The sequence below is a fragment of the Boleophthalmus pectinirostris genome, unplaced genomic scaffold, assembly GCF_026225935.1.
Source record: "Boleophthalmus pectinirostris isolate CB_2022bp ecotype Guang Dong unplaced genomic scaffold, ASM2622593v1 HiC_scaffold_3, whole genome shotgun sequence".
Classification (NCBI taxonomy): domain Eukaryota; kingdom Metazoa; phylum Chordata; class Actinopteri; order Gobiiformes; family Gobiidae; genus Boleophthalmus; species Boleophthalmus pectinirostris.
In genome coordinates, this window is record NW_026571299.1 from 28,619,933 (window position 1) to 28,646,680 (window position 26,748).

Here is a 26,748-nt window from a genome sequence, read left to right on the forward strand (position 1 = left end):
GGAGAAACCATGAGTGATCGCTTGATCGTAGCCATAGTGCTAGGCGGTCTACCAGATGCATTCAAGCCGCTAGCCGTTCATGTGACAAAATGAAGATAATGTTACATTTGCAGACTTGAAAAGAAGACTGTGCGGTTATGAAGAATCTGAGAAAATGAAAATGACAGAACCGAGTACAGATAATGTGATGAAGACGCATGCAAGACAAGGTGGAGGCCAAAGCAAACTGGACAGTAACAGAAAAGATGAAGATGGCAACATTACTTGGTTCAAGTGTGGAATAAAGGGACACAGGGCGCGAAAGTGTTATGCAGAATCACTCTACAAGAAAAAAGGGGACAAGATAGTGTCAGAATAGCTGCGGAGGAGTAAGACTGTGACCAAGATTTCCTCTTCATGGCCAAATACATCCAGAGTGAAAGGCCACCAGTCAACAACTTCCCACATCGTGAACGACATTAGCAAGTTTGAAAGCTTTGACGACTCGTTCCAGCCAGGCATGCCCTCCGTGGAGTTAGCAGATGGAAGCAAGTACAGAGGAATGGCGCAACAGAGAGGAACAGCGGTGATACATCTTTTAGACAACGCTGGACAGCAACACAAACTGCAGCTACGGAATGCACTCTACATGCCATCATACTCACACGACATCTTCTCAGTGGCAAAAGCAACAAACAGAGGAGCGAAGTTGACTTTCAAGAAAGGTGGCAGTCGCTTGTTCACCTAGGGTGGTTGCAGGTTTGATATACATGAGAATTGAAACTTGTATTACTTACCAACTGTTGAGAAAAATGTTGATCAATGTAAAGTGTGCCATGCTGTACAGATGTGGCATCAAATCAAAAGTTAAAAGTTGGTAAGGTGTTGTGAAGGGCATGGAGATTAAGGGAGGTTCAGTTGGGTTGGCTCAGTTGTGTGAGGTGTGTGCACAAGGAACATTCAAACAGACAAGAAAGAGGGAGCCTGACAGGAAAGCAAAAAAGCCCCTACAACTAGTTCACACTGACTTAGCCGGGCCCATGCGAATTCGAAGCATGGAAGGACACCGATATATGCAGTCCTTTACAGATAATTATTTGGGCTCTTTGTTTGTGTATTTTCTCAAGTCCAAAGTTGACACAATCCAGGTCACAGAAAGGTTCTTAACAGACACTACACCTTATGGAGAAATCAAGTGTAACTGTACAGATAACGGCTCAGATTTTACGAGTCACAAGAATTTACGAGACACGAGACGTCTGCACCTTACTCACCCCACCAAAATGGCACTGCTGAAAGAGTTTGAAGAACACTCTATGATATGAGCAGATGCATACTGATTGAAAGTGGGTTACCAGATAACCACATTGTTCAGACCTCAGCACATGTGAGAAACAGGTGCTACAGCAGGCGCACAGAGAAAACTAGCACAGCATACTAGCTGTAGGAGCCATTTTTCTTTCATTTAGGCTGAGGTTAATTTGGGTCACTGTTTGTCTGGGCACAGGGTGACCTATATTCTGCTTGGCAGGGTGGAGTCAAGCCCTATATAAATACACAGGTGCCAGTGCACTGGGTGTATGGGTGACAGGAGGTCACACGTTTTTTACCGCTCTCTAGACCAGTGGTCTAGCTTTCACTACTCAACTCTGTAATATTATCGAACATCTTTTTATCCATTCTACTCCCTACTCCTTTCTGCTCTACGATCCATTGTGCCAATCGGGTAGCACGTTAGGCCTGGATCCCCTGCACCCAGAAATGACAAAAGGTTAGGACTAAAATTGTCGCTACACTAGCTGTTCACAGGCAATGTACCCAGCATATCCAGATTACAAAAATTCAGATCTGGGTGTTTTGCTTACAAGCAAGAGAAAGGCAAAATGGATTCCAGATGTGAGCAAGGTTTTTTCATAGGCTACGATAAATCAGCCCACTGTACTGTACTATCCAGACACAGAGAGGATCCAAAAGCGTAGGTTGGTAAAATTCACCACTAAGACAACCAAGGAAAAGGAGAGACAGACTTCTGAGTCACACAGATTATGGGGGTGTACATTCCAGGGATGACAACACTGAGGGAGGGTTGTTGAGAAACTTGAAAATGTACCCAGTCAGGGTGTTCAAAGTTTTGTTACTGAAGCTTTTCCTGAAAAGACTGAGTACACACAGCCAGGTGAAGTTACAGAGACAGTGAACAGAAGGAACCCACCTAGAGCTAAAAGGAGACCAACTCACCTACAGGACTTTGAGACAGAAACTATGGAAGACACACTAAACACATGCATGGATTTTTGTTACAGAGCAGAGTGCAATGTACCCCAAACTTACCAGGATGCTATTGCATCAACCAAAGCAAGGCAGTGGAGGAACGCCATGAAAGAGGAGATACAATCTCTGGAGGAAAATGAAGCATTCACCCTCACTCAGTTGCCATTTGGCAAACAGGCAGTGCACTAAAAACAGAAATTGATGGGTCTGACAAATACAAGGCAAGGTTTGTAGCAAAAGGTTACAGTCAAAAACCAGGTACTGATTACGAAGAGACATTGTCACCCACAGCTGATATGACAAGCGTGAGAGATGTCATGCAAAAGGATGACCAGGATAACCTCTGACACCAGATGGATGTTAAGACAGCTTATTTGCATGCTCCAACTGATTGTGAAATGGAACAACCTGAAGTTTATGAGAGAAAATCAAAAATGGGTGAAAAACTAGTGTGTAAACTACAGAAATCTATCTGTGGATTAAAACAATAATCTCGGACAAATTGTAATGCTATATTGAATGCATCTTTGATTGAGAATGGTTTTGTGCAGAACACAACTGATACATGTGTGTACACAAGGGAAAGACACAATGAAAAAGTAATCCTAATAATATGGATGGATGATCTGATCAGAGCAGCTAACAATGAGAGTGTACTAAAAATGTAAAGAGGATGCTTACTGAAAGGTTCAAAATAAAAAAACATGGGAAAACTCAGACATTTCTTGAACAAACTGATGGTGTAGTGAAAATCTCACAGGAAAGGAACGAGGGAGATTCTAGATCGATTTGGAATGCAGGATAGGAAGCTTAGAGAAACTCCATGTGAGACAAAACCTGTGTACAAAGAAAATTCAGGAAAAAATGCAAGAGCCAAGAAAGTACAGGGAAGTAGTTGGGAGTTTAATTTACTTGTCCACGTGTACTCGACCAGACATACGTTTTGTGGCCAGTAAACTCTCACAGCATTTTGCTGAACCAACTGTACAACACTGGAACACAGTTAAACGTGTTCATATACCTTAAATTTACAACAGAACAGGGATTGTACTTCAGGAGAAATTACACAGGAAAATTAGTCCTAAGGGTCTACAGCAGGGGTGGGCAAATTACGGCCCGGGGGCCGTATGCGGCCCTTTAAACCTTTTAATCCGGCCTGCCGAACTGGAATAAATTACAATAATAAACCTTGTTGATGTTTTATTAGCTCCGCCAAGGAGGTTATGTTTTTGCCTGCGTTTGTCTGTTTGTTTGTTTGTTTGTTTGTCTGTTAGCAACATAACTCAAAAAGTTATGGACCGATTTTGAGGAAATTTTCAGGATTTGTTGGAAATGTGAAAAGGAAGAACTGATTTCATTTTGGGGGTGATCCGGAAGAAATCCTGGATTCTGGATCACTTTGAAATTTTAGTTAACATTGTGGTAAATGGGGCCAAAACTTTTGTTTCTCAATATCTCGGTTAATTATTGACCAAACCCCATGAAATTTGACTCAGGGATGGACAATGGGATCCTCTTTCATATTCCAAAGGCTGATCCGGATCTGATCCAGAAGACTGATTTTATCGCAATTTATATAAAAAATGGGGGTAGTCCTTGGCGGAGGTCTGCGCTCTCTGAGTGCTTTTCTAGTTTGTCATGCATTTCCAGCGTTTCCCAGTAGATGGGGCACTATATATACATTGAGTTGCGGCGTATTATGTTGGCCGCAATGCTTTATGGCAGTGCTTCTCAATTATTTTCTGTCATGCCCCCCCTAGGAAGAATAAAACATCTCGCGCCCCCCCGCGTGACTATAAATAGTATCATTTGTCTATAAAATTGTTATAAGTACACCTCTGCATAACACTGCCACCTTATATGATGCCAACAACGCTCGCTGGTTTACTGAAGTAGCAGTCACAAAGCGGGATGATTGTCGGCAATATTCGGCACGTTTTCGCTGAAAAAACTCAAGCGGCTTATCAGAGTGATTGGGGTGTAATGTATTTAAGTGACGCCTTAATTTATTGGGCTTCATGCTGTCCGCTGCCAACATTTTTAGACACAGTAAGCACACCGGTCTTTCCTCGTCTCCCACCGTAGTTACAGTGAAGCCAAGCGCTACATATGCTTCGTCATATTTCCTCGTCTTAGCTTTCGGGAGATTTTCGTTTGTCTCTTTATCTCCGTCTCTCTCCGCCTGTCTTCTCATCCCTGTTAAATATTTTTTCATGGTGTCACTTGAGGGTCTGCTACACTTCGTGTCTGCACTTCATACTCAAACTCTGTGTTGTGTGCAAAGCGCGCATGCTCAGTGCAAACAAAACTCCTACACCACCGAGCGAATGCTCCCTGCGCACACTCTGCCAATGAGAGCGCCACTGCCCCCTAATGTAGTGGAAGTGCAATTGCACTTTATTCTATTTATTCTTTATTGGGGGGGCGCCCCACTATTTGAGAAGCACTTCTTTATGGGAAAGTGTTCTTACAGGAGTTATTCGGACCATGAGTGAAGTAGTTGGTGCTTAAGATATAAGACTGCACTGCTTCCATTTTGAGTTGGATAAAATCAATCAAGGAAACCAGTGGTCTTTAAGTTGTAATTGTTAATGTGTACAACGTTTTGAAGGCAGGTTTTATCACACTCAGAGATGTGTATCTGTGGTTGTATGGCGTGAGCTTAGTTTTTGAGCTATTACCAGTCATATTCGGAAACGGTGAATTCACGATATACGTTCACTCGTGGTGTGCAGTGGAACAGGTTTTAACAGTTTTATGTGTTCTGAATCTTTCACAGCAGTGATGACACGTGTAGCCCGCGTCTGAAGTCCTAGGTAAATGTGAATAAGAACGTAATGAATCTGAGCTCTTAACACGTTATGTCCTGTCTTCTGTCCGGCCCTTCAGTCAAACTTTAGGACCCTATGTGGCCCGCGAGCCCGAAAGTTTGCCCACCCCTGGTCTACAGTGATGCTGACTGGGCATCAGATTCAGCGGATAGACGAAGTATCCAGGATATTCTGCCAGTCTAAATGAGGGTAGCTCTTTAATATCATGGACAACAAGGAAACAGCAAACAGTGGCTTTATCAACCTGTGAGGCAGAGTACATGGCCTTAGCATCAGGCATACAAGAATACATTTATTTAGAGCAGCTGCTCAGGGGTATACCCTCTTATCAATATGCACAGACAAAGGTGTATGAAGACAACCAAGGTGCCATAGCACTAGCCACAAATCCAGTCAACAGGCAACGGTGCAAGCATATTGACATAAAATATCACTTAATTAGGGAAAATGTGAACAATGGAAAGTTTATTTTGGAGTACTATGCTACTGAGCAAACGATTGCTGATGTATTGACAAGGCCTACTATGCTCAAATTAAGAAAGTTTTCAAGGGAGATGTTTGGTACTTGAACGTGTTACTTTGAGACAGTATAAAAGCGTCATTCTGTTATTTTGTTTCCATGTAGCTTAGCGACAGAAGAATGAGTGGGGATGTTAAATATAATTGTAATTGTAATATGTAATATATATCGCTCTTATTAATGTTATTTTGTAATGGTTTGATTGGTTCAGCTTCCTCGAGGTGACGTATGACGTATGACGTATGCACGAATTCTGTTAAGTAAATGTATGATTCAAGAACGACATGCAGTCTGTTAATAAAAAGTTAAACTGTGAAATACACGCTCCGCTTTTACGTTCACCACGTTAAGTCTGCGCGAGTCAGATAACCTTAACAGATCTTAGCAATGACATTGCTTCAAATGATAATAGAAAATGCACCCACCCATTCACCCACCCATTTCTCATAAATAATAAAATGTATTCATGGTCTTCCTGTAGATTCATTTGTGATGCGATTGGTGGAGGGGCTTGTTCATTCTCCCGGTCGCTCGTACAGTGATTGACCGCGGCTGCGTTGTGTGAGGCAGGGTGCGTTTTTCCTCTGCTGCTGCGGGAGAAGCGACCTAAGACTGCAGCAGTGGGTTTATATGCTGTATTTTATATCAACTAATCTTATCTAACTGGGCGGATTTAATACAAGCTTTGCATCGGACCATCTCTGACTCTGAGGCCGTAGTCGCTGCAGAGGGACGCACATCTTGAGGAGGGGTTTGCACGAAGGTAGGGTCCCATTTTTGGATGAGGTCTGTGAGATAATAACAGGCCTATTCCCGGTGCGATGCAATGCCATTTCAATTGCTTTGTACAGCCCCGGTGCTGTAATTTATAGCTAATTATATACGCGTATTTTAGATTTAATTGCTATAGAGAAGGGATCCCGTTAGCTACATTCATACATAATATGACGTGCGTAAAACATGGCCCGTGACGTTTTGCATGTTCTAAAACCATGTCTAACCATTTATTAGGGCAAGACAGGCTAAAAAACATATTCAAATTAATTCACAACGCACCTAAAGACCTAATTTTTATCATCACGTTGGGGATTTTCCTAAATTAGCTCAACATGCAGTAATTTAATTGTCCCAAAATGACAGCAACAATTACTGTGAAGTGCTGCTAGCCTGGCTAACCTACATACACTATGCATCACACAGATTTAATTCTTTAGCCTGCATTTTAACATATAGCATATGATTTCCTATCCTCAATGCTATAGCAATATAGAGCTATATGATGGTATATTAGATTAGCCTAGCTGCTTGATTTGACCACTACAATCTGTAGAAAATAAGAGAAGGCTGTGCAGTAATTCTAGTTCATGCATGATGGAAGTTAGGCTATCAATTCTAACACTGTCCTAAAATCTATTGGCCTACAACAAATAAACACATAAAAATCTTTTATAGGCAATATATTTCAACTTTCAACTCAGCCAGACAGACTGTGGTTGTGATCAAACTTGCACCATCTAAACTAAACTGGAAAATGAAAATGGACTAGATAAGGACTCAAAAATGAACTAGACAAGTATGAATGCACCCATATTGAGTTCTTTACAGTTAGAGCATAATGGTCTAATTGTGAAGAAACTTTTTTTTTTCTTTTTTATAAATACCAGAAGAATTCTCTAGTCGTTAATCTGTATGTATTATCTGAATCACCGTTCCTTTTACATTTCTTATAAAGCACACTGACAAAATCAAGATTCAAGATTATGCACACATGCCTCAATGATGACCAAAGCTTTCAGAGGAATTACTTAGAGAAAGTCCCTCCTCAGCATAAGTGCTCTCTCTTGCTCTTTTTTCATTCTCTCTCTCTCTCCCACTCTCTTCTCTCACTCTGCCCATTTCACTCTCTGTCTTTCTGTCTTGTCTATCTTTCCTTCCCCCTATCTCTGCTTCTTCTTTTGCCTTCTTTTCTTTTCTTACCCTCTCTCTGCATTACTTCTTCTGCTTCTCCCCCCCCCCTCTCTCTCTCTCTTTCTATGCCTGTCTGTCTTCTTCTCTTCTCTCTCACCCCCCTGCTCAGTTACCCTCACTCTTTCTCTCACCCCTTTACCTCCCCTCTCTTCCTCTGTCTCTCTCTCCTTCTCTACCTCTCTTCTCTGTCTTCTCTCTCATCTCCTGCTCTCCTCTGTCCTAACCCCCCAACCCCCCTTTCTCTTTCTCTCTTCGTATGATTAGAAGCATTAAGCTCATTATTGATTTATTTATATGACCAAAATGACAGTAAATGGCTTCCTGGGATGGGGAGTGCCCTTTAATGCCCCACCATATGTTCTTCCACAGTGGGGGTTATTAAATCTAAAATAGGCTACAATAGAAAAAACAATATAATTAAACTATATTTGTGTGGTGCACAGAGCAGATTGCAGATGACTGTCCCTGACAAGAAATGTTAAGATATTTTTAGTTAAATAATTTGTTTTGGATTCTGGTTAAAGTTGAGGATTTGCCACACAAGCTTAATCAACCAAAAATGTTTTATTCAGTTACTATGATTAAAGGTGCACTATGTAACTTTTCTGGTGTAGGGTCCAGCTGCTTGTCACTATGGAGAAAGCAGTATATCAAATCCATATGACACCACAAGACATTTTTTTTACACCAGAATATATGCAAGATAGAGAAGTTTAATGACACATTTTCTCTACATTTCAAGTGGCAGACCCATCCCAGGAAATGTTATGTATTCCACTGCTACATGAACTCATGAACTTACAGAAAATAATAGACATTGACTGACTTGGGTGTTGAGTTTGATCTTCAGAGGTTTCAGGACCTTTGACTATTTAAAAGATAGAATAATAAATTTCTGGATTTTTAATTGCTGTGGCAAGTGTTTTTCCATCATCCTGAAACCTTGGATAATTTATAAGTCAGGGCTCCTTGTGCCCAAAATATATCGATATTGAGAAGAAATAGGCCAATCAGATATTCTCATGGGAGGAGGATAGTAGGGTGATAGAGGCCATATGAATGATGTGATTGGTTAAGAGCCAAAGATACTAGGCCTGTTGTGATAGCACATTTTGAAGTTTGATATATATTGAAAATGTACAAAAATCATTTAAAAATCTGCAATAAACAATAGTAGAATGAAACACTAGCAGTTCTTTTTTTATTTATGAGTTATTTATTCAATCTTCTACAGCTCAAATCCACAGCTTTAAAATAACAAAACTCACTATTACAAAGAACATGTATCCACAATAAATACTGACCCTCAAAAGTCAATATAGTAATTATTTGTGACAGGCCTAAAGATGCCAGATTGTCATAAGCAGTGTTGGGGAGTAACGGATTACATGTACCGCCGTTACGTAATCAGAGTACAAATTATGAGTAACTGTATTCCGTTACAGTTACTGTTTCAATGAGTGGTAATTGGATTACAGTTACTTTGCTGAAATAAGTGGATTACAAGGCGGTATTTTCCTGTTTTCACATTTTGTGCTACATCCCATTTATTTATTTTTTTATTTCGGTAATTTCACTCATTGCTGGAAACCCAAACAGAACGCGCACAATAAGAGCGATGTAAACGTCATGTTAAAGTTGGCGGTGTCAGTCACACAATGGAAGCAGCAGTGCATTGGTAAAAACGCATTTGTGTCATGGAAATTTTTCTCCCGATGTGAGATATATATATAAAAAAACTAATATAAAATCGCCTACAACTTAAATGTGAAACCGGAGCTACTGGCACTGGTGAAAACAACCTGCATAGAATCATAATATCTGCACTACTGTCCTATAATGACCTGCAACATGAGGGGACACGCACACAAACACACACAAACACAAACACACACAAACACACACAAACACACACCTTCATCATCGTCATCGACCTGAGAACCCGCGGACCACGTCTCCTTCCGTAGTTACTGCGCGGACACCGCCGTCTCGTGGGCCGTGTGTGGACTGTGTTTTCCGTGACCGTAAACCGAGCTTCCTCCTGTGCGCCTCTAAACCAGAACTAACACCAGGACTAAACCAGGACTAACCCAGGACTAAACCAGGACTAAAGCAGGACTGAACCAGGTTTAAACTAGGACTAAACCACGACTAAACCAGAACTAAAGACCTGGTCTAAACCAGGTCTAAAATCAGGAGTAAACCAGGTCTAAAAATCAGGACTAAACCAGGACTAAACCAGGACTAAACCAGGTCTAAACAACATGACACCTAACAGTAGGTTGATATAATTTAAGATGATCTCATATAAAAAATAATTTCTCTATCAATAATATTTTTTAATATTAAGGAAAGGCTTATCTTGTTATTGTCTTTTAACAGACAAAACCTCTTATATTAAGATATCGTGGTCTTTGTTTCTCTACAGCAAACAGTTGCTTATCCATGGAGACTTGGGCTCAGACAGTTTGAAGAGAACAAACAAGAATTTTCAGGATGTGGTTGCTACATTCATGTCATTTAAAAAAAAAAGACAATATCAAGTAATCCAAAGTAATCAGATTACGTTACTCACTTTAAGTAATTTAATGGATTACGTTACAAACTACATTTTGGGGTGTGTAATCTGTAATCTGTAGGGGATTACATTTTAAAAGTAACCTTCCCAACACTGGTCATAAGTCATATGGTCATTGGTTTACAGGTGACTAGAGTCTTCCAGGTTTATGATACATCTTCTTTAGCCTTAGGACAGTATTTACATGTGTTTTGTTTTTCCAGATGGGGCAGGAGCTCACTGGTCTGTGGACAGTGTCTGCTTTCTGGAGATGCAGGTGTCAACAGAAGATGCCCATTCATTGACGTCAACAAGGAAGGTGCGTGTGAAAAAACATGGCTAGATTTTGACAACATTTGGTTCACTATAGAGCAAGGAATAAACAAATTAAATTAGGCCTGAAATTCATAACTATCCAGGACTAAATGAGGGCTTATAAACAAGAGGACTAAACAAAGCTTAAACCAGGATTAAAACAGGAATCCAAATCAATCCAAATTAAACCAAGGTATATCTTCATAAAAGGGTGGAAATACAGAATTTAGTAATTTATGAGGTAAAAATAGGGTAGTCTAGCTTTGCTTTAGCGTCAAATGTGTAATTATAGATAACAGTTAGATTTGATTTTTATAAACATGGTTAATAATGGCGTGGCCATAGAATAAATAATGACTTCAGTGAAGCAGTTAGAGAGTGAAGCTTGTTTTTTATTTATCATTATTAGACATTTCAACAGCTTCAACAACAACTTTATTCACTTTGAAATCTGTTTCTGAACTGTGAATAAAAACAGACGGAAAAGGACTGGCTTAGTGGGACATTCTTGTGTATTTTTTGGCACAGGGTCTCTCACTCTCCAATCACAGTCACATCCGACATACAGGAAGACGTGCATAGACAATTGCGATGCAATCTGCCAAAAAATTGAATTTTTCCGCCTTTAACAACTTCGGAGAATTTGAAACAAGCTTTGACCAAAATAAAATAAAATAACAATAACAGAAGGGGCATGATTTGCAGTGGGCAAATAGCTCTAAGTGTAATATTTGCGTCAGTTTGTTTTAGAGACTTTTCAAGATACTCAGCGTCACTTTACATTTTGGTGCATTACTCAGTTGCCCCTTAATCACATTTTGGTGGCCAAATTGGGCCAGCATAGGGGTTAAATTGCTATTACTCTCTCCTCACAGCAAGTAGGCTCCTGATTTGACTCCCAAGTGGCCCCTGTATGGAGTTTGCATGTTTATAATTCAACTGCAAAATCGTGTTTATTGTTCAACTGTAAACTCATGCCCCTGTGTCTGGGTATGTTTCTTCTGAGCACTCCAATTTCCTCTCATCAACCCAAAACATGCACAATAGAAGTTATTTATTCTGCCCTCTAATTATCAGATCTTTCATCATTACATAAAAATGCAGAGGACAAGGGATTTCCTTTCAGTTCACGATTTTGAACCCACAACACTCCAAAACAGGATTTACAGGAACAATATAATACATTTTATTGATATTTTGCAGTTTATTTGGTGCCTTTCTTGACATTCTTACATCAGTGAACATGCAGAAAGAGATGCTACATATATGGTTAAAGCAGAGGTTACAGTGACAGGAAATGTTGCTGTCTTGTCAGGTGGTTAACACAGTTTCGAACTCACTACATATACCATAAATTTCCTTCCACCTTGGCATTTTCAAAGTGGAAGTTTTTTTGTTTTTTTTTTATTATAAACTTTTATTTTTGTATCTCTGCATTACAAATGTTTTAACCTTAAAGTCAAACATCTGCTTCTTTTTAAACTAAGGGAGTGGATTTCTCTGAGACCTGGATTATACAAACAAATAAGGAACCAATTATAAAACATTCCTCAAACATGAGCCAGGGTCTATACTACATGTATTTAGATTCTGAAAGAAGAAAGTCTTTGTTTTTTGTGTTGTTTTGTCTTATATTGAGTTCTGCCCCTCTACCTCTCTCTCTCTCTCTCTCTCTCTCTCTTGCCCACCTCTGTGTCCCACCCTACCTTCCTGTTGATACTTTCTGTGACATCACACTGGGGACATTGTACATGTAACTCTTTGTTTTTTTGAGTTGTGTTTCGTTATAAATGGATGTGCAAATGTGACATAACAAACATGGCTGTATGTTGTCAGCAGTTACATGTCTGGATAAGGGAACATACACAGGCTATGTACAATGTATGTGAATATCATAACAAAATAAATAATAAAATAACATAAAATTAAAAGTTCATTTAAATCAGATGCTAAAGTAAAATATGCATTAAGAATAGAGTTTATCAGCTTGAGTCTAGGGAAATTTCACACATGTAAGAATACACTTCTCTATTGTGGAATGGACAACACAATGCACACATTAGCAAACACTGAAAAGAGATATGAGATGTTCTGAAAACTCAAGAAAACATAACATATTGATTTAAACAATCCATTTTCAGGAGCCTGAGATCAGTACCACTGTTCATGGTTCTGTTTAGGTGAGTGTGAGTAACTGAAAAACTGAAATGTATTTGTGTGTGTGAGAGGAAGATACTTTATTGATTGATATGGTATATTCATAAATATATTGATTATGTGAGAGACTTGTTTAAGATCCCCTGTTGTAGTTCCAGCTAAGTAAGTTCTTTCTGGTCTGATTGTGCTCATAAACTAATCTCAGTAACAGAGCTTCAGATAGAGCAGTGCCTACAGTTAACATCGCACCGCTAGGGAAGGTTGACGACATCAGTTGCAACGTATCAATAATAACTATACCTTAATTAGCCTTTTTAAAGGACAAACACATTCTTAATTCATAATGCATCAATTACTTACCCTGACACTATCTGCTAACCTGAACCTCAACCCCATAATGTAGTTACTAAGTCACTCTTAATAAACTATTTCTTTGCACATGCTTTATTAAGGCTCATTACACAGTAGTTATTAAAAGAGTGCTCAATAATCTAGTCTATCTGTCTGTCTGTTCAGGTGTAAGGATGCGCTCTCTGAGGAAGACCCTTCTGTTGGCCGTTCTGGTGTCAGTGGTGGTGGTCCTAGCTCTGCTTCACTCGTGGCCCACCCGAGGCTACTCCACTGTGGATGTATGGCAACACCGAGGCCCCCTGCTGGAGAGGAACCTGGAGGACAGGCTCACAGACTCTGACCATCAGCTCAGCATCATCCCCATTCGTGTAAGGGACAGTGTAGCTAGGTAAGTGTTAGAATCAAGAAGAAATTATGGCAGATTTGTATAAATATTTAAAGAATTCTTGTAGGCACATGCAAATTTCTGTGGTTTTATCCCACACATTTTGTATTATTGAGCATTCCTCAGCTGCAAACCAACGCAGCTGGGCTGTCCTTTGACACACTGCACACTCCTATCTGTTAAATGAGGCGCACAAATGAAACAAGTCTGGGGACAACCTGTGCAGGGTACTTCACTAGTCATTCCGCTAAATCGAAGCTAGTGTGAACGTGCTGTTGATCCTTAGTATTTTACATAGTTTAGTTTACCTAATTTAGTTTGTTTAGATTGTCCTGGTTTAAGGGTTTAGTCCCAGTTGAGTCGTTTTGTTTATTTTTATTATTTATTTATATTTATTTGAGAGTGACAATGCAATTATGCAGATTGTGCAGCTGGTGCAATGACAAATATAGTGTGGAAAGTTAATGCTAATTCTCAACTCCTGTCCCTGGTTGGGCTTTTTCCCTATTTACAATTCAAAACATCAAACAAGCACAATCATTAAAACCATGTACAACAATGTACTTTCTCACTTAAGACATCTTTCACACTTAGCCTATTGGTACTTGTTAGGAAAATGATTTAAATGAGAATGAAGACAGCATCACTGAGGTAGAGTCACACATTTAATTGATTATTGCAACAAAGAGTCCCACACAGTGAAACCAGGGATGTGAGATCCAGAGATGCCAGAGAATTTCTACCCTCAGTTTCTGTTCCATATTTTGAGTTTAGCTGAAAACAAACAATGTGTCTGTGTGTCAATAGGCTTTGTGACTCTTCAGGTAAAAGTTCAAAGTGGTTACTAAGTTTTCAGTTTACTTGTGAACTTTCAATTTATGTGTAAAGCACAAACTATCTTCAGTGTTTAACTAATCAAGCATAATTATCTGTTTTATACTAGAAAATCACACAATAACATTCAATTTATTTATTTATTTATTTATTTGAGACAGGGATAGCACACAATTTTCGCATTAACCTTGACAGGAGAGATGCATTGTACATCAGGTTGTAGCATCAGTGCTAATTTCCACTTGTAGTCCCTGGACAGGTTCATTGATTGATTGTATTTAACTGACCTTGACTATCAACTGTTCTGGAGACCTGTAGCATGTTTTGGGATTTCACAGAGTAGAAACTGAAACTTCAAGTATTTTTAATTCAAATTTTTTAATAATTTAGAATTAAAAATACTTGTTCCAGTTGTCCCATTAGAGACATTGTATCAACAGCTCTTAAGATCAAAATAAGTCAGCTGTGTACCATCTGCATCAAAGTGTTTTACTGTCCAAGAATCAGGAAGTGTGTTGTTATCATGCTAGTTGTTAGCAAAACTCCATCTGGCCTATGAATGCCATTAACCCTCTCCAGGCAGGCGTTGCAGATTTGCAACTAAATTCCAATTACCTACTTACTCCACATCCATATTTTATGAGCTTTTTTACTCAGGAGCCTTTTCTCCCATCCATGCTGATAAACGTGGGCGATGCAGACTGTGCGAGAATGGCTACACGCAAACAGCCTGCCAGAAGTGCAAAATACTTTTTTTGTTTACAAAGGATAAAAAAGTCAGGATTGTATATTATTGCCCCATATTATAATTTTCCCCAAATATCAGATTTTTCCTGATACAAAAAATTATTTGAGCCTGAGACGGTTAATTGTTTATCGGGTTGAAAAATTAGGATACTCGAAATGAATAAAGAAAGTGGGGAATAACTGCAAATTAGATTTTCAGGTGTTTAATACAGTAAAAATCTCATTTCGGTCTGACCATTTGTACCTCTGTCTCTCTCTGGTTCACAGCCTTTTGTCCCGTAACAGTTGTGTTTGTGAAGGCGACAGTGGAGGCTTGAACCTGCCCTTTGCTCAGCTCTTGTTCCCCCGAGTCTCTGCTCACTCTCTGCACACCGCCTTCAGGCCTTCAGAGCTGGACGAACTCAAAAGGAGGAGGGCCCAGGAGTACCAGAGCTTCCAGAAGAGGTGAAAATCTTACTCAGAGCTGTTCCCATTTCAGTAAGATTCTTTTTTCTGACCAAGGTTTAGTTTCTTTTCATACCTTACAGTTTTGGTTGCTCACTAGAGGTCTTCTCAGAGTAGTCACATGATGTTTTCAGGTCAGCTGGACACCAGACGGGGCTTTAAACCAGAACGAGGGAGCGTTTCTACGCTCACACACCTGAGATATTGTCCTACATAAGTCAAAACCTGTAAAAACAAAAACAAATTAACAACTAAAACAAACTACACCTTGGTCTCAAAAAAAAAAATAACAAAAATTAATCCCCAAAAATTACAAAAGTACAATAATTTCCTCCACAAAACAAAACAAATTCTGCTAACCTTGTAGTTTTGATCTGTCCAAACATGTTCTGAAATTTGTGATTATTGTATTAGTTTGGCAGTTCATATTCCAGTGTTTTTGTCAGTTATTCTGCAATTGCAATGCTTGTCAGAAAAATCTCAAGTAATTGAGATCTTTCAGTCTCCTTAATACAGTATTGTAAGTGGATGAGAAATATAATGGATGTTCCAGGGGATTTTAAAACAAGGTATAAATAATCACATTTTCAATTCATATATTTTTGATCGAATAGTCAGTGATTAACCTGCTTTTAAGTTTTTGTATTTTTGAAAGTGGACTTTAGGCAAATGATTCCTTCCTCATTTGAACAATTCTTTGAGGACAATTCCCCATTGAAAACATATAATATTTTGATTTGAATTGAGCTATTGCTAACAACAGAGGGCCATTGCCATGACAAATCCTTCAAATCAGGAAGAAATACTTATACATGAAGACTATAAATAGTAGAGGTGGGTAATATAATTAAAAAAACAGATACATTTTTGCTATAGTATATGATATGAGATATGCAAATTTTGAAAATGAAGTACATTGTCTATCATAAAACAGTTTATAAAGTCTGAAAAAAATTACTTAAAATATGATTTGTATTATTATGATTATATTATATTTGTTTTTTGGTTTTACTGTTTTTGCAATACTTGATTCTCAGACAAAACATTTACAAGCCCACTGGCCCACATTTCTGATGGACTCCCACAAAATGCCTGAATATTCTCATTGGGATATAGAGATATTCAATATAGTCACTTCTCCCACTTCTTTAGGCATGAACTGTAAATATTAATATTAAATACTGATTTCTGTATTAAAACTTCCTGCCCAGTTTGGAGCTCCTTTTACTCAGTGCATTTTGTGCTCAGGTCCCAGACTCCTGCAGATGTCCTGATCGTAGCCGAGGCAAACAGCCCATTACAGTTCCCCACACAGGGCGTGGAGGTGCGCCCGCTCAAAACTATCATCATCCCAGGTACAGCACAGTCACGGGGGAGTAAGATCTCTCCTCTGAACAAAACTACCCTCTGAACAATCAAACTAATGATGTTTATCTCACAGGTCTGGCCTTACACGACAGCCCCAGAGACCACTACACAGTAAGTTACTCATCTTTCTGTTCTATGAGACTTACTTCCTCATTTGTTGTTGATGAATCTTACTGACACATCCCCTCATTAAAAAAATAAAGTTGATTATTAAAGTTAAAGTTGATATTTTACGCACAAGATAATGTGAAATTAAGAATGCTACACATGTTAGGGTGTGTTCACATAAGCAAAACAGCACATTAAAATGTGTGAACGCACCCTTAATAACTAATTCTTTGGCTTAATGGTGACTTATTTGTCCCAGGTAAACTTAACTGCATCTCTGGGAACTCTGAATGTGGCGGCGGAGGTGGAGGGCGTGAGGTTAAAGGGTGATGGAGAGAGTCGCATGACCATAACAAGCTCCGCCCTCAACACTTTAAACCGACAGCTGCAGTTTGTGACGTACACAAACACACTGTTTCACCCCAGCACGGCTGATACAGGTGAGGACTCCAGCAGAGAGAGAGTAGTTTTTTTACATTAAAATTAACAATGAACTTAATTACTTTTTGCTTTGCTTTGAACTAAAACATAGCAAAAATAACCACAATTAAAAGGGCACTGCTTAAGTATAAAAAAAAATCATAAAATTAAGGGTTGCCTGTGTCATAGTCTGCTATGAGAGTGTTCTACATGTATGTCTGTGGTAGAATGGTCAGCAGTAAACATGGAGACACAATGCACACATTAGTCAAAACTGTCAAAAAAAGTTTAAAGAAAAAAATACAAAATGGATTTAAACAAATAATTTTCAGAAGCCTGTGATCAATACAAGCACACATAGTCCCTTTTTTTTGTATTCGTTTTCATATTTATGACAAAAAATAAAAGAAACATTATGACAAACAACCACATTAATAAAGCTCTTTGCAATGTCACAGTCTATTAAAATACAGTCAATTCAGCAGAACTGTTGTTTTGCTCTGGGTGATGTGTACTTTAGAGATCAAGCCTCTCAAATGCAGCAGTCTCTGTCATCAGTCTAATCCAATCCTCAGTCTGTGGTTTGTGGGGGCTTTTCCAGACCCTTTCCAGACCCAATTATTCTGACTGCCACAATAAAGTCACCACAAACCTGTACATTGTACATTTCCATTTAATTTAATTAAGAGTCCAGGGAGCATGAGACACTTATCTCCCAGAAGATGGCAACACTGGGATAGGTAGGCCAATCCACATTTTCAAATTTTTAATAACATCCCATGGTGTCATCAAATGAAGACACCATGGGACATTCCCACAAAACCTGAAGATATGTACCAATATCAGATTTACATTTCCAGTAGTAGGTGTTTGATTTTCAACAAAAATGGTGAGTGTGACTAACTGGAAAACGGCTAGCTTGTGATTTGTGTCAGCTGCTAGCTTGTCGCTTGTGTAATTTTATGTGTGAGAGACTTGTTTAACAGCACAGCTCATCTGTTTTAATTCCAGACTAGTCACTTCTTTCAGGTCAGATTGTGTTAAAATAAAGCTCAGGTTCAAGTCCTAACAGAACTTCAGATAACACACCCACAGGGAATGTTGATGACATTAGCTGAAAAGTGTTTTTGGTTGAGCCCAGATAGTTTCTTTCTGGTCCCCCATCCTTTACCACACACTTAATACATTTAGTTAGGTACATCCCATCTACTCATTAACTATGTTTCCACCCATATAAAATGCACATACTAAAATAGGCTTTAGTTTCTCTGTTCCCTAATGATAATACACAGAAGAAAAGGACCATTTGTTCTACATTTAAAACCTGTTATTTTTATTTCATATGTTTTAGTGCAATTTGAAACAAACCGACATCAAGCCTCATTTGTCATAAAAATCCGTCATGGTACAACTCCTAAACTCTACAACACTGGATCAAAACAAGGTAAAATTAACTAAAATAAGTCAAAAAATTATAAACAAAACAAAACAAAATAACAGCAACATTAAAGCAACCCTAATTCTTTTCCCTGTCTCTCTTTAGAGTATAATGTGAGTGCCCTGGTGACCATTGCCACAAAAACGTTCCTTCGTTACGACAAACTTCAGGATTTGATTGACAGCATTCGCAAGTATTACCCCACAGTTACCATAGTGATTGCTGATGACAGTGAGCACCCCAAAAGCATCTCGGGACCCTACATTGAGCATTACATCATGCCCTTCGGAAAGGTGAGGGAGAGATTTTGGTCTCACTTTAGTCATTTAAGCTGGGTTTAGGCTGGATGTAGACCTGATATGGTCCTGTCTCCTGTTCTCCTGGTTTAGTCTAGTCCAGATTTTGTTATAGGCTTAGTCTCAGTTTCATCCCAATTTATTGTTGTTCTTGAACTGTTTTTGCAACACTAGAATGACCCATTATGGGACAAATAATGGTTGTATTATTTAATCTTATTTAATACAACTGCAGTGAGCACAACAAGTATGAGAATCAAACAATAAAAATGCACATGTAAGATGAACAGTAGAAAACCATGTGGGAGTGGTAGAAGCCAAAAAGGTTATTGAAGACAGAAAGTAAAAAGTAGGAAAAAGCTGGTCAACAAAATCAACTAATAAACTAACAAAACTGTTCACAACATCTACTGTAGATTAACAATTTTGATTGCAAGACATTTCACCCAAGTTGCGTAGTTTCAAAGTGGTATGTGTGTGCTGGTCATAGGGGCCAATGGCGCAGCGTGAAGTGATGGGCCAAAGCACAGTGTAGTTAATATACTAACTTGTACACTGACATTTGTTGTATATTTCAGGGCTGGTTTGCTGGTAGAAACCTGGCAGTGTCACAGGTCACCACTAAGTATGTTCTGTGGGTGGATGACGACTTCATCTTCACAGCAAACACCAAACTGGAGAGACTTGTGGATGTTTTAGAGAGGACTACACTGGATCTGGTGAGTCAACTGTGTGTGTGTGTGTGTGTGTGTGTGTACATAATATTAGGCTACATTAATATTCATTGTGCCCTTACATGCATAAGAACATAATAATTCTCCCTGTCTTTATGTGTGTATGTATGTGCCTGTGTGTGAACTTAGTTGTTTTTTTGTTTTGTTTTTACTAATTTTGATTTTGTTCATACTTTTCCTTCCTGGTTGGGCATGAGCAGCACATAGTTAAATCCATTGTTACAACTGTTACCTAGCAACTTAATGTTAAAGGATCAAAACTTGTCTAAATTGTTATGACTAGACTAATAAAATAGACACCTTGATTTTGTTAAAGGAAGGTAACTGCCAAAAAAATGCCTTCCTTGAGCATAAACTGTTCCTGCATTTTGAGTGGAATTTTCCGTGTTGATGACAAAGGTGTACATTTCTTCTCATAATTTTCCTTAACTGATGTAAAACTATGATAAATATTGATCACAAGTACTATTCCAAGAAACCAAGTCATAATTAGAAAAAACACAAAAAACTGTTATATGAACTTTAAATGTTGTAGGCTTATTATTTTTGAAACATAGATATTAAACCACTACACTGGCACTCAGATTTACAGTTTGCATACACATCAACAATAGCATCACCATTCCCTGTTCATACGATATAATTTACGTGTTTTCGTGTCTGTTTCTTATATCTGTTCAGGTGGGCGGAGCAGTGCGAGAGGCCACTGGTTACACTGCCACCTACAGGCAGACCATCTCCATTGAACCAGGGGAGGAGGAAGGGGACTGTCTGCACATGAGAAGAGGGTATCATCACGTCATTGAGGGGTTTCCAAACTGCGTGGTCACAGATGGAGTCATAAACTTCTTTTTGGCTCGAACCGATAAAGTCCAACAGGTTGGATTTGACCCCAGACTGGCCCGAGTCGCACATTTAGGTCAGTGTCAGGCTTCAGAAGGATTATATCTATATTTGAGTGGGATCTGTACACTTGAGTGATTCTTAATAATTGAGAGAGTGCCTGATTTATTTGACTGTAAATGTTAAAGGAGCACTATGTGACATTTTGGGCATAGGGTCCACTACTTACTTGGTGTGGAACGTTTCATAGTACGGTGTTAAGCTTATCCATCTCCAAGTAGAGTAGTAGGTGATGCCACCAAACGGATGAGCCCACTGAGTTATTTTGGAGCCGTACATGTTCTGTAAAAGATATATTTTGCCATACTGTGGAACATTTCCAGTTTGGTATCTGAACTTATTTCTAATGACACAATATTTATAGATATACTTAACTCTGCCACTTGCTTGTTTCCATGGAGAAATGTTATCTCTTAACCTTTAATGTTCCACAATATGGTATGAAATTAAATTAACTGTATCACCAAAAAAAAAAATCCAATCCCACCGCCACGTCTTCCGAGGAGGAGGCCGAGGCTGGGGACTCGGAGGCGGACTCATCCATCACCCTGGCTGAAGTCACTGAGGTGGTTGGAAAGCTCCTTGGTGGCAAGGCTCCGGGGTTGGATGAGATCCGTCCTGAGTACCTTAAGTCTCTGGATGTTGCACGGGCTGTCTTGGCTGACACGCCTCTTCAACATCGTGTGGCGGTCGGGGACAGTACCTCTGGACTGGCAAACCGGGGTGGTGGTCCCTCTGTATAAGAAGGGGGACCGGAGGGTGTGCTCCAACTATAGGGGGATCACACTCCTCAGCCTTCCTGGTAAGGTCTATGCCAGAGTACTGGAGAGGAGAATCCGGCCGATAGTCCAACCTCGGATCCAGGAAAAGCAGTGTGGTTTTTGTCCTGGCCATGGAACACTGGACCAGCTCTACACTCTCCATCGGGTGCTCGAGGGTTCATGGGAGTTTGCCCAACCAGTCCACATGTGCTTTGTGGACTTGGAGAAGGCATTCGACCGTGTCCCTCGTGATGTCCTGTGGGGGGTGCTCTGGGAGTATGGGGTCCGGGGCACTTTGCTAAGGGCTGTCCGGTCCCTGTATGACCGGAGCAGGAGCTGTGTTCGCATTGCAAGTCAGACCTGTTCCCGGTGCATGTTGGATTCCACCAGGGCTGCCCTTTGTCACCGGTTCTGTTCATTGTGTTTATGGACAGAATTCTAGGCACAGTCAGGGGCCAGAGGGGGGCCGGTTTGGGGACCACAGGATCTCATCTCTGCTGTTTGCGGATGATGTTGTCCTGTTGGCTTCATCGAACCAGGACCTGCAATGTGCACTGGGGCGGTTTGCAGCCGAGTGTGAAGCGGCTGGGATGAAGATCAGCTCTTCTAAGTCTGAGGCCATGGTTCTCGACCGGAAAAAGGTGGCTTGCCCTCTCTGGGTGGGTGGGGAGTCTTTGCCTCAAGTGGAGGAGTTCAAGTATCTCGGGGTCTTGTTCACGAGTGAGGGAAGGATGGAACGTGAGATTGACAGGCGGATCGGTGCAGCTTCGGCAGTGATGCGGTCGGTATCGGACCGTTGTGGTGAAGAGGGAGCTGAGCCGAAAGGCGAAGCTCTCGATTTACCGGTCAGTCTTCGTTCCTACTCTCACCTATGGTCATGAGCTCTGGGTAGTGAGCGAAAGGACGAGATCGCTTGAAATGAGTTTCCTCCGCAGGGTGGCTGAGCGGTCCCTTAGAGATAGGGTGAGGAGCTCAGTCACACGGGAGGAGCTTGGAGTAGAGCCGCTGATCCTCCACGTCGAGAGGAGCCAGTTGAGATGGCTCGGGCATCTGTTCCGGATGCCCACCGGGATGAGGCCCCGGGGAAGACCCAGGACACGCTGGAAGGACTATGTCTCTCGGCTGGCCTGGGAACACCTCGGGGTCCCCCCGGAGGAGCTGGAGGACGTGTCTGGAGTGAAGGAAGTCTGGGAGTCCCTGCTTAGGCTGCTGCCCCCGCGACCCGGCCCCGGATAAGCGGACGAAAATGGATGGATGGATGGATGGACCAAAAAAAAACAAAAAAAAACCCATTCTTATTGTGAGTGTGTAACTATGCTTAGACTGCTGCCCCCGTGACCCGGCCCCAGATAAGCGAAGGAAAATGGATAGATGGATGTGAGCAGGGTCGCCTCCACAGATATGACCTGTTATCCACCTGGTAGCGCCACATGCTTGTCTCCATGGAATTAGGTATGAATCATTCCATACAGAGGAAAATTACAAGCAGTGCAGTAACATCTCCATGGAGCCAAGCAGGGGGAAGACCCTTCACAAAAGGTCAAATAGTGCTGCTTTAAATCTAGATTTGAGTTCAATAAAATAATGGCCGCAAGTTAACAAATTGCGGTCTTAGATTTTAACTATAATGCAACAAATTTTAGAATAGAGCATTTAGAAAAATATTGCCCTTGATTTTGTTTTCCAGAGTTCTTCATAGACGGCCTTGGCTCCCTTCACGTCGGCTCCTGTGATGACGTCATTGTGAATCACGCCACCAAAATCCGACTGCCCTGGGTCAGCCAATCAGAGAGCGACAAAACCTATGCCAAGTTCCGCTATCCTCCCGCTTCCTCGGATGCCACACAGACCAAGAATGGATTGCTGTATTTTAAAAATCGCTTTCAATGTTTGACTCATAACTAAGACCCCACCCCACCGCTGTCATCTTGAATTCTTCTGCTCTTCCTCAGTTGCCAAAGAAGATTTTTGTGTACAACCATTCGCAGCAGACACCTTTGTTTTTCTGGAAAATCACAATATGTAGCTGGGTTAAAATGACTTGATAGCAATCTTAATTGAGTAGATCGGTGGATCGGTTATAATTTATCTACTCAAATGAGTTATTTCATCAAATTAAGAATATGTGTAACTAGGTATTTGCTGATACCCAATATTAGCCAATATCAGTGTAGGAACTGAAAACGTTTTTTTTCCCCTGAAAACACAATTTATTGAATACAAAATGGATCCACATGTTATGTAACTGTTATTTGTTCTGCAAGTAACTACTGAGCAAGTTTGTAAAAAGTAAAAAAAAAAATTGAAACATTATGAGATGTTCTGGGTCTACAGCAGATAGCAGGAGACAGCCAAACCAAGACATCAGTTGAATCGATATCATGAAACTGATACCTGATCCAGCAAATAGTTGATACTTTTATCAGTATTGGTACAAGCCTACTAATAATTCTATTCTACTGAAAAGTCTATTTTTCTTTTTTCTTTCTTTAATAATCATAATTTATGATTATTAAATAGTATATTGAAACAAGTAAGAACTATTTTGAACTAATCTAGACCAAACTACTCAAATCAAGATTATTATTCTGAAGTCATATATTTTAACTCATCTAGAAATGTCATTTTTTGCAGTACTTTGCAGTCTCATTATCATGAAAAATGTCCGTGCTTTTTGTGGTGACCCAGAATTCCCTCATTATCTTGTATGAACTGTCAGGCTCAAATTAAGGAGCTGGACTAACAAATCATGTTTACATAGATTTTTTAAGCATCTGTCTAGTTCACATCGAGACAGGACCTTGAGGGATTGAAATAAATGTAAAAGAGGCTATTTTTTTTTTTTGAGACAGGACTATGTGTTGCAAAGTTCTTTAAGACTTATGTTTATAATATTTATTTTAGAGTTGTTTTTAAAGGTGCACTATGTAACTTTTTGGCTATAGTGTTCATCACCTCCTTGACTCCATGTAGATGTTTATACATACGCACGGGATGTTTTACAGTATGGCATTAAACTTGTCTATCTCTGTGTAGACAAGCAAGAGATGCCAGAAGACCAATTTAAAGGTCAGATCTGTGGAGAGGCAAACCTGGTCAGGGTAAGAATGTATGATTGTCAAGGTAATTTTGAGCTAGAAAAACAGCAGTAATTAAATAAATACTAAATAGATATGTTTTAATATCATACTGTGGAACATTCCAGGCAAAGCAATAACATCTCCAGGCTGGTGACCCTAAACTAAAAAGTTAAAATTGTGAACTTTTAGATTATGGGTAGACTTATTATTATATGTAGACAAGTTTCCGATAATGATTTGATTTAATTTAATTTAATAATTTAATGAAGTGTCAGTCAGATGGCAGCTGATTACAAAAACACAAATAGAAATGAAATTGTGTCAGGAATTTATAATTTTATCATTTTGAGTGTTAAATCAAAAGGTGCATTTATTTTTAGACCTGGTTTAGGCCTGGTTTGGATCAAGTTTACATTTTACACCAATTTTGTTGTTTAATTACTTACTTTGATTACATTTGTAAAGATTCAAGTTTGAAGTTAATTTTTTAAGCAAAATTTGGGTCTCAATGTCCAACTAAGCGAGGAGTTTTACTATGTTGTCCATTATGTCATATCTGTGCGCTATGGCAAGGATATTCTCCATATTCGTCTTGAAACTACTTTTTGTTGACCCCCAGTGCTCATTTTCTGCTGTCTGGCACTTCACTTTCTTCTCACAGTGTTACAACTAAGGAGGTGATCAAAAAGACTTCAAAAAGAGACTACATTTTATATAAAAACTGCCTTGAAGAAATATGGGACGAACCAAAGTGCATGTTTAAGCTTATGGACGGAAGGGAGCCGAGCATGAACGCTGTTTGGACTTTGTGGAGACTGCGATAACTTTTGCCTGAGGTTGATACGCTTTTTTTTATACCATTGGCCACTAGAGGGCGCCCTTCTACCACTCTATTCTTTTTCCTTTTATAGTTTCTAGTATTAGTAATGAGGTGCCACATGTATTTATTGATTTTTTAAAAAGGGAAATATTTCTTGTGAGTTTTGTGCATCTGATTATTTATTACTTTGTTAAAATCAAAAGTAGCTCTCGGGATGTGTGTTATAATATCATATACTAAAAGTAAGGTGACATTTTGTAATTGGTTTTTCAAACTATTAACTTAACACTTAAAACAAAAACAACAACAATATTTTCATTTAAATTTGAGGACTACATTAAATTACTCAATGACAGTAAGTGTCATTGAGTATGTGAGTTTGAATGGGCAAATAAAGAATACTGGAAATCTGTTGTTGACATTCATTACTTATTTTATTTACTATAGCAAAAGAAAATTTAATTCTGAACTACAACATCAGCCTCTCCAGCTCTAGTCCTACAACCTGGTACAGTGCATCTCTCCTGTTAACATTTAATGTATAATTGTGTGTTGTCCCTGTCTCGTTAAATAAAAAAAACTAAACTTCTGTCAACTGGACAAACGTTTTGGAATGAAAACGTTTTGATGTTTGTCCAGATGATAGAATTGAAATTTCTTTTGCTATGGAACCTACCTAGATGACTGAGAGATTACACACATTTTATTTACTGTAACAATTTTTAAGAATGTTTATCTTGCATTTAAAGATGTACTATGTAACATTTCTAGTGGAGGATCTGCAACATGCTTGCCTCCATGAGATGGTTTTACTCTCTGAGGAAAGACAAATTTGCACACAATAGAACTGCATGTGGAGTAATAATGGTTATTTAATAAAATGCTATACTGTGGGACATTTTCGGCAAAATAAAAAATACATGTACTGTTTTGATTGAGGTTTCATCAGGGTTAAAGGTGTACTTGCTTGTCTCTGTAAAGATACTGCTTTGACCAAATGTTCCACAATATGGCAGTATACTTGTATCTCTATGGGAAGATGCCACCAGGTTAAGTTACAGGTCAGACATTCCAAGCGAGTAGACAGTATAATGATCCTTGTCCATTAGAAGGTGCTGCTGTCAGTGAAATATAGCTTCCGGTATTTTAGCCTTATAAAATGTTCACTATCTGAGACTCAAATCAACATTAAAAAAAATAAAATGAAGAAAAGTATTATTTATAGTCCTGTTGTCAGATGCACACCCCTGTGTAAGTCTAGAGCATTGCGTCACTGTCCTTGTGAATGTGTTTTACCTCGATAACACAGAAACAATGGCGGAGCTAAAACGGGAAACCAAAAGGGAAAACTTGACTAACTGTAACTCAGTGGGGCTCTCACTTTAACCTGTCTGCAAACGTGATCTACAGTTCAAACATAATGCAAGGATACAGTCATTTAAGGACTTAGGAAAAATAGAG

General features: G+C 39.4%; 1 protein-coding gene across 2 annotated transcripts; it reads left to right on the top strand.

Annotated features, from left to right (window-relative positions):
• The first annotated feature begins 6,079 nt into the window (after positions 1-6,079).
• On the top strand, positions 6,080-25,700 carry b4galnt1b (beta-1,4-N-acetyl-galactosaminyl transferase 1b). Of its 2 annotated transcripts, XM_055160398.1 has the most exons (13): positions 6,080-6,364; positions 10,351-10,445; positions 12,583-12,621; positions 13,115-13,337; positions 15,183-15,359; positions 16,608-16,714; positions 16,801-16,838; positions 17,095-17,275; positions 18,607-18,699; positions 18,799-18,986; positions 19,568-19,708; positions 20,405-20,642; positions 23,075-25,700. In XM_055160398.1, exons 4-13 carry the CDS (start codon positions 13,123-13,125, stop codon positions 23,290-23,292), a joined length of 1,596 nt encoding a protein of 531 aa, XP_055016373.1. In that variant the 5' UTR covers positions 6,080-6,364; positions 10,351-10,445; positions 12,583-12,621; positions 13,115-13,122; the 3' UTR covers positions 23,293-25,700. The 2 variants fall into 2 exon arrangements, with proteins under 2 accessions (XP_055016373.1, XP_020789470.1); XM_020933811.2 differs by lacking the exon at positions 12,583-12,621.
• The last annotated feature ends 1,048 nt before the right edge of the window (positions 25,701-26,748 follow it).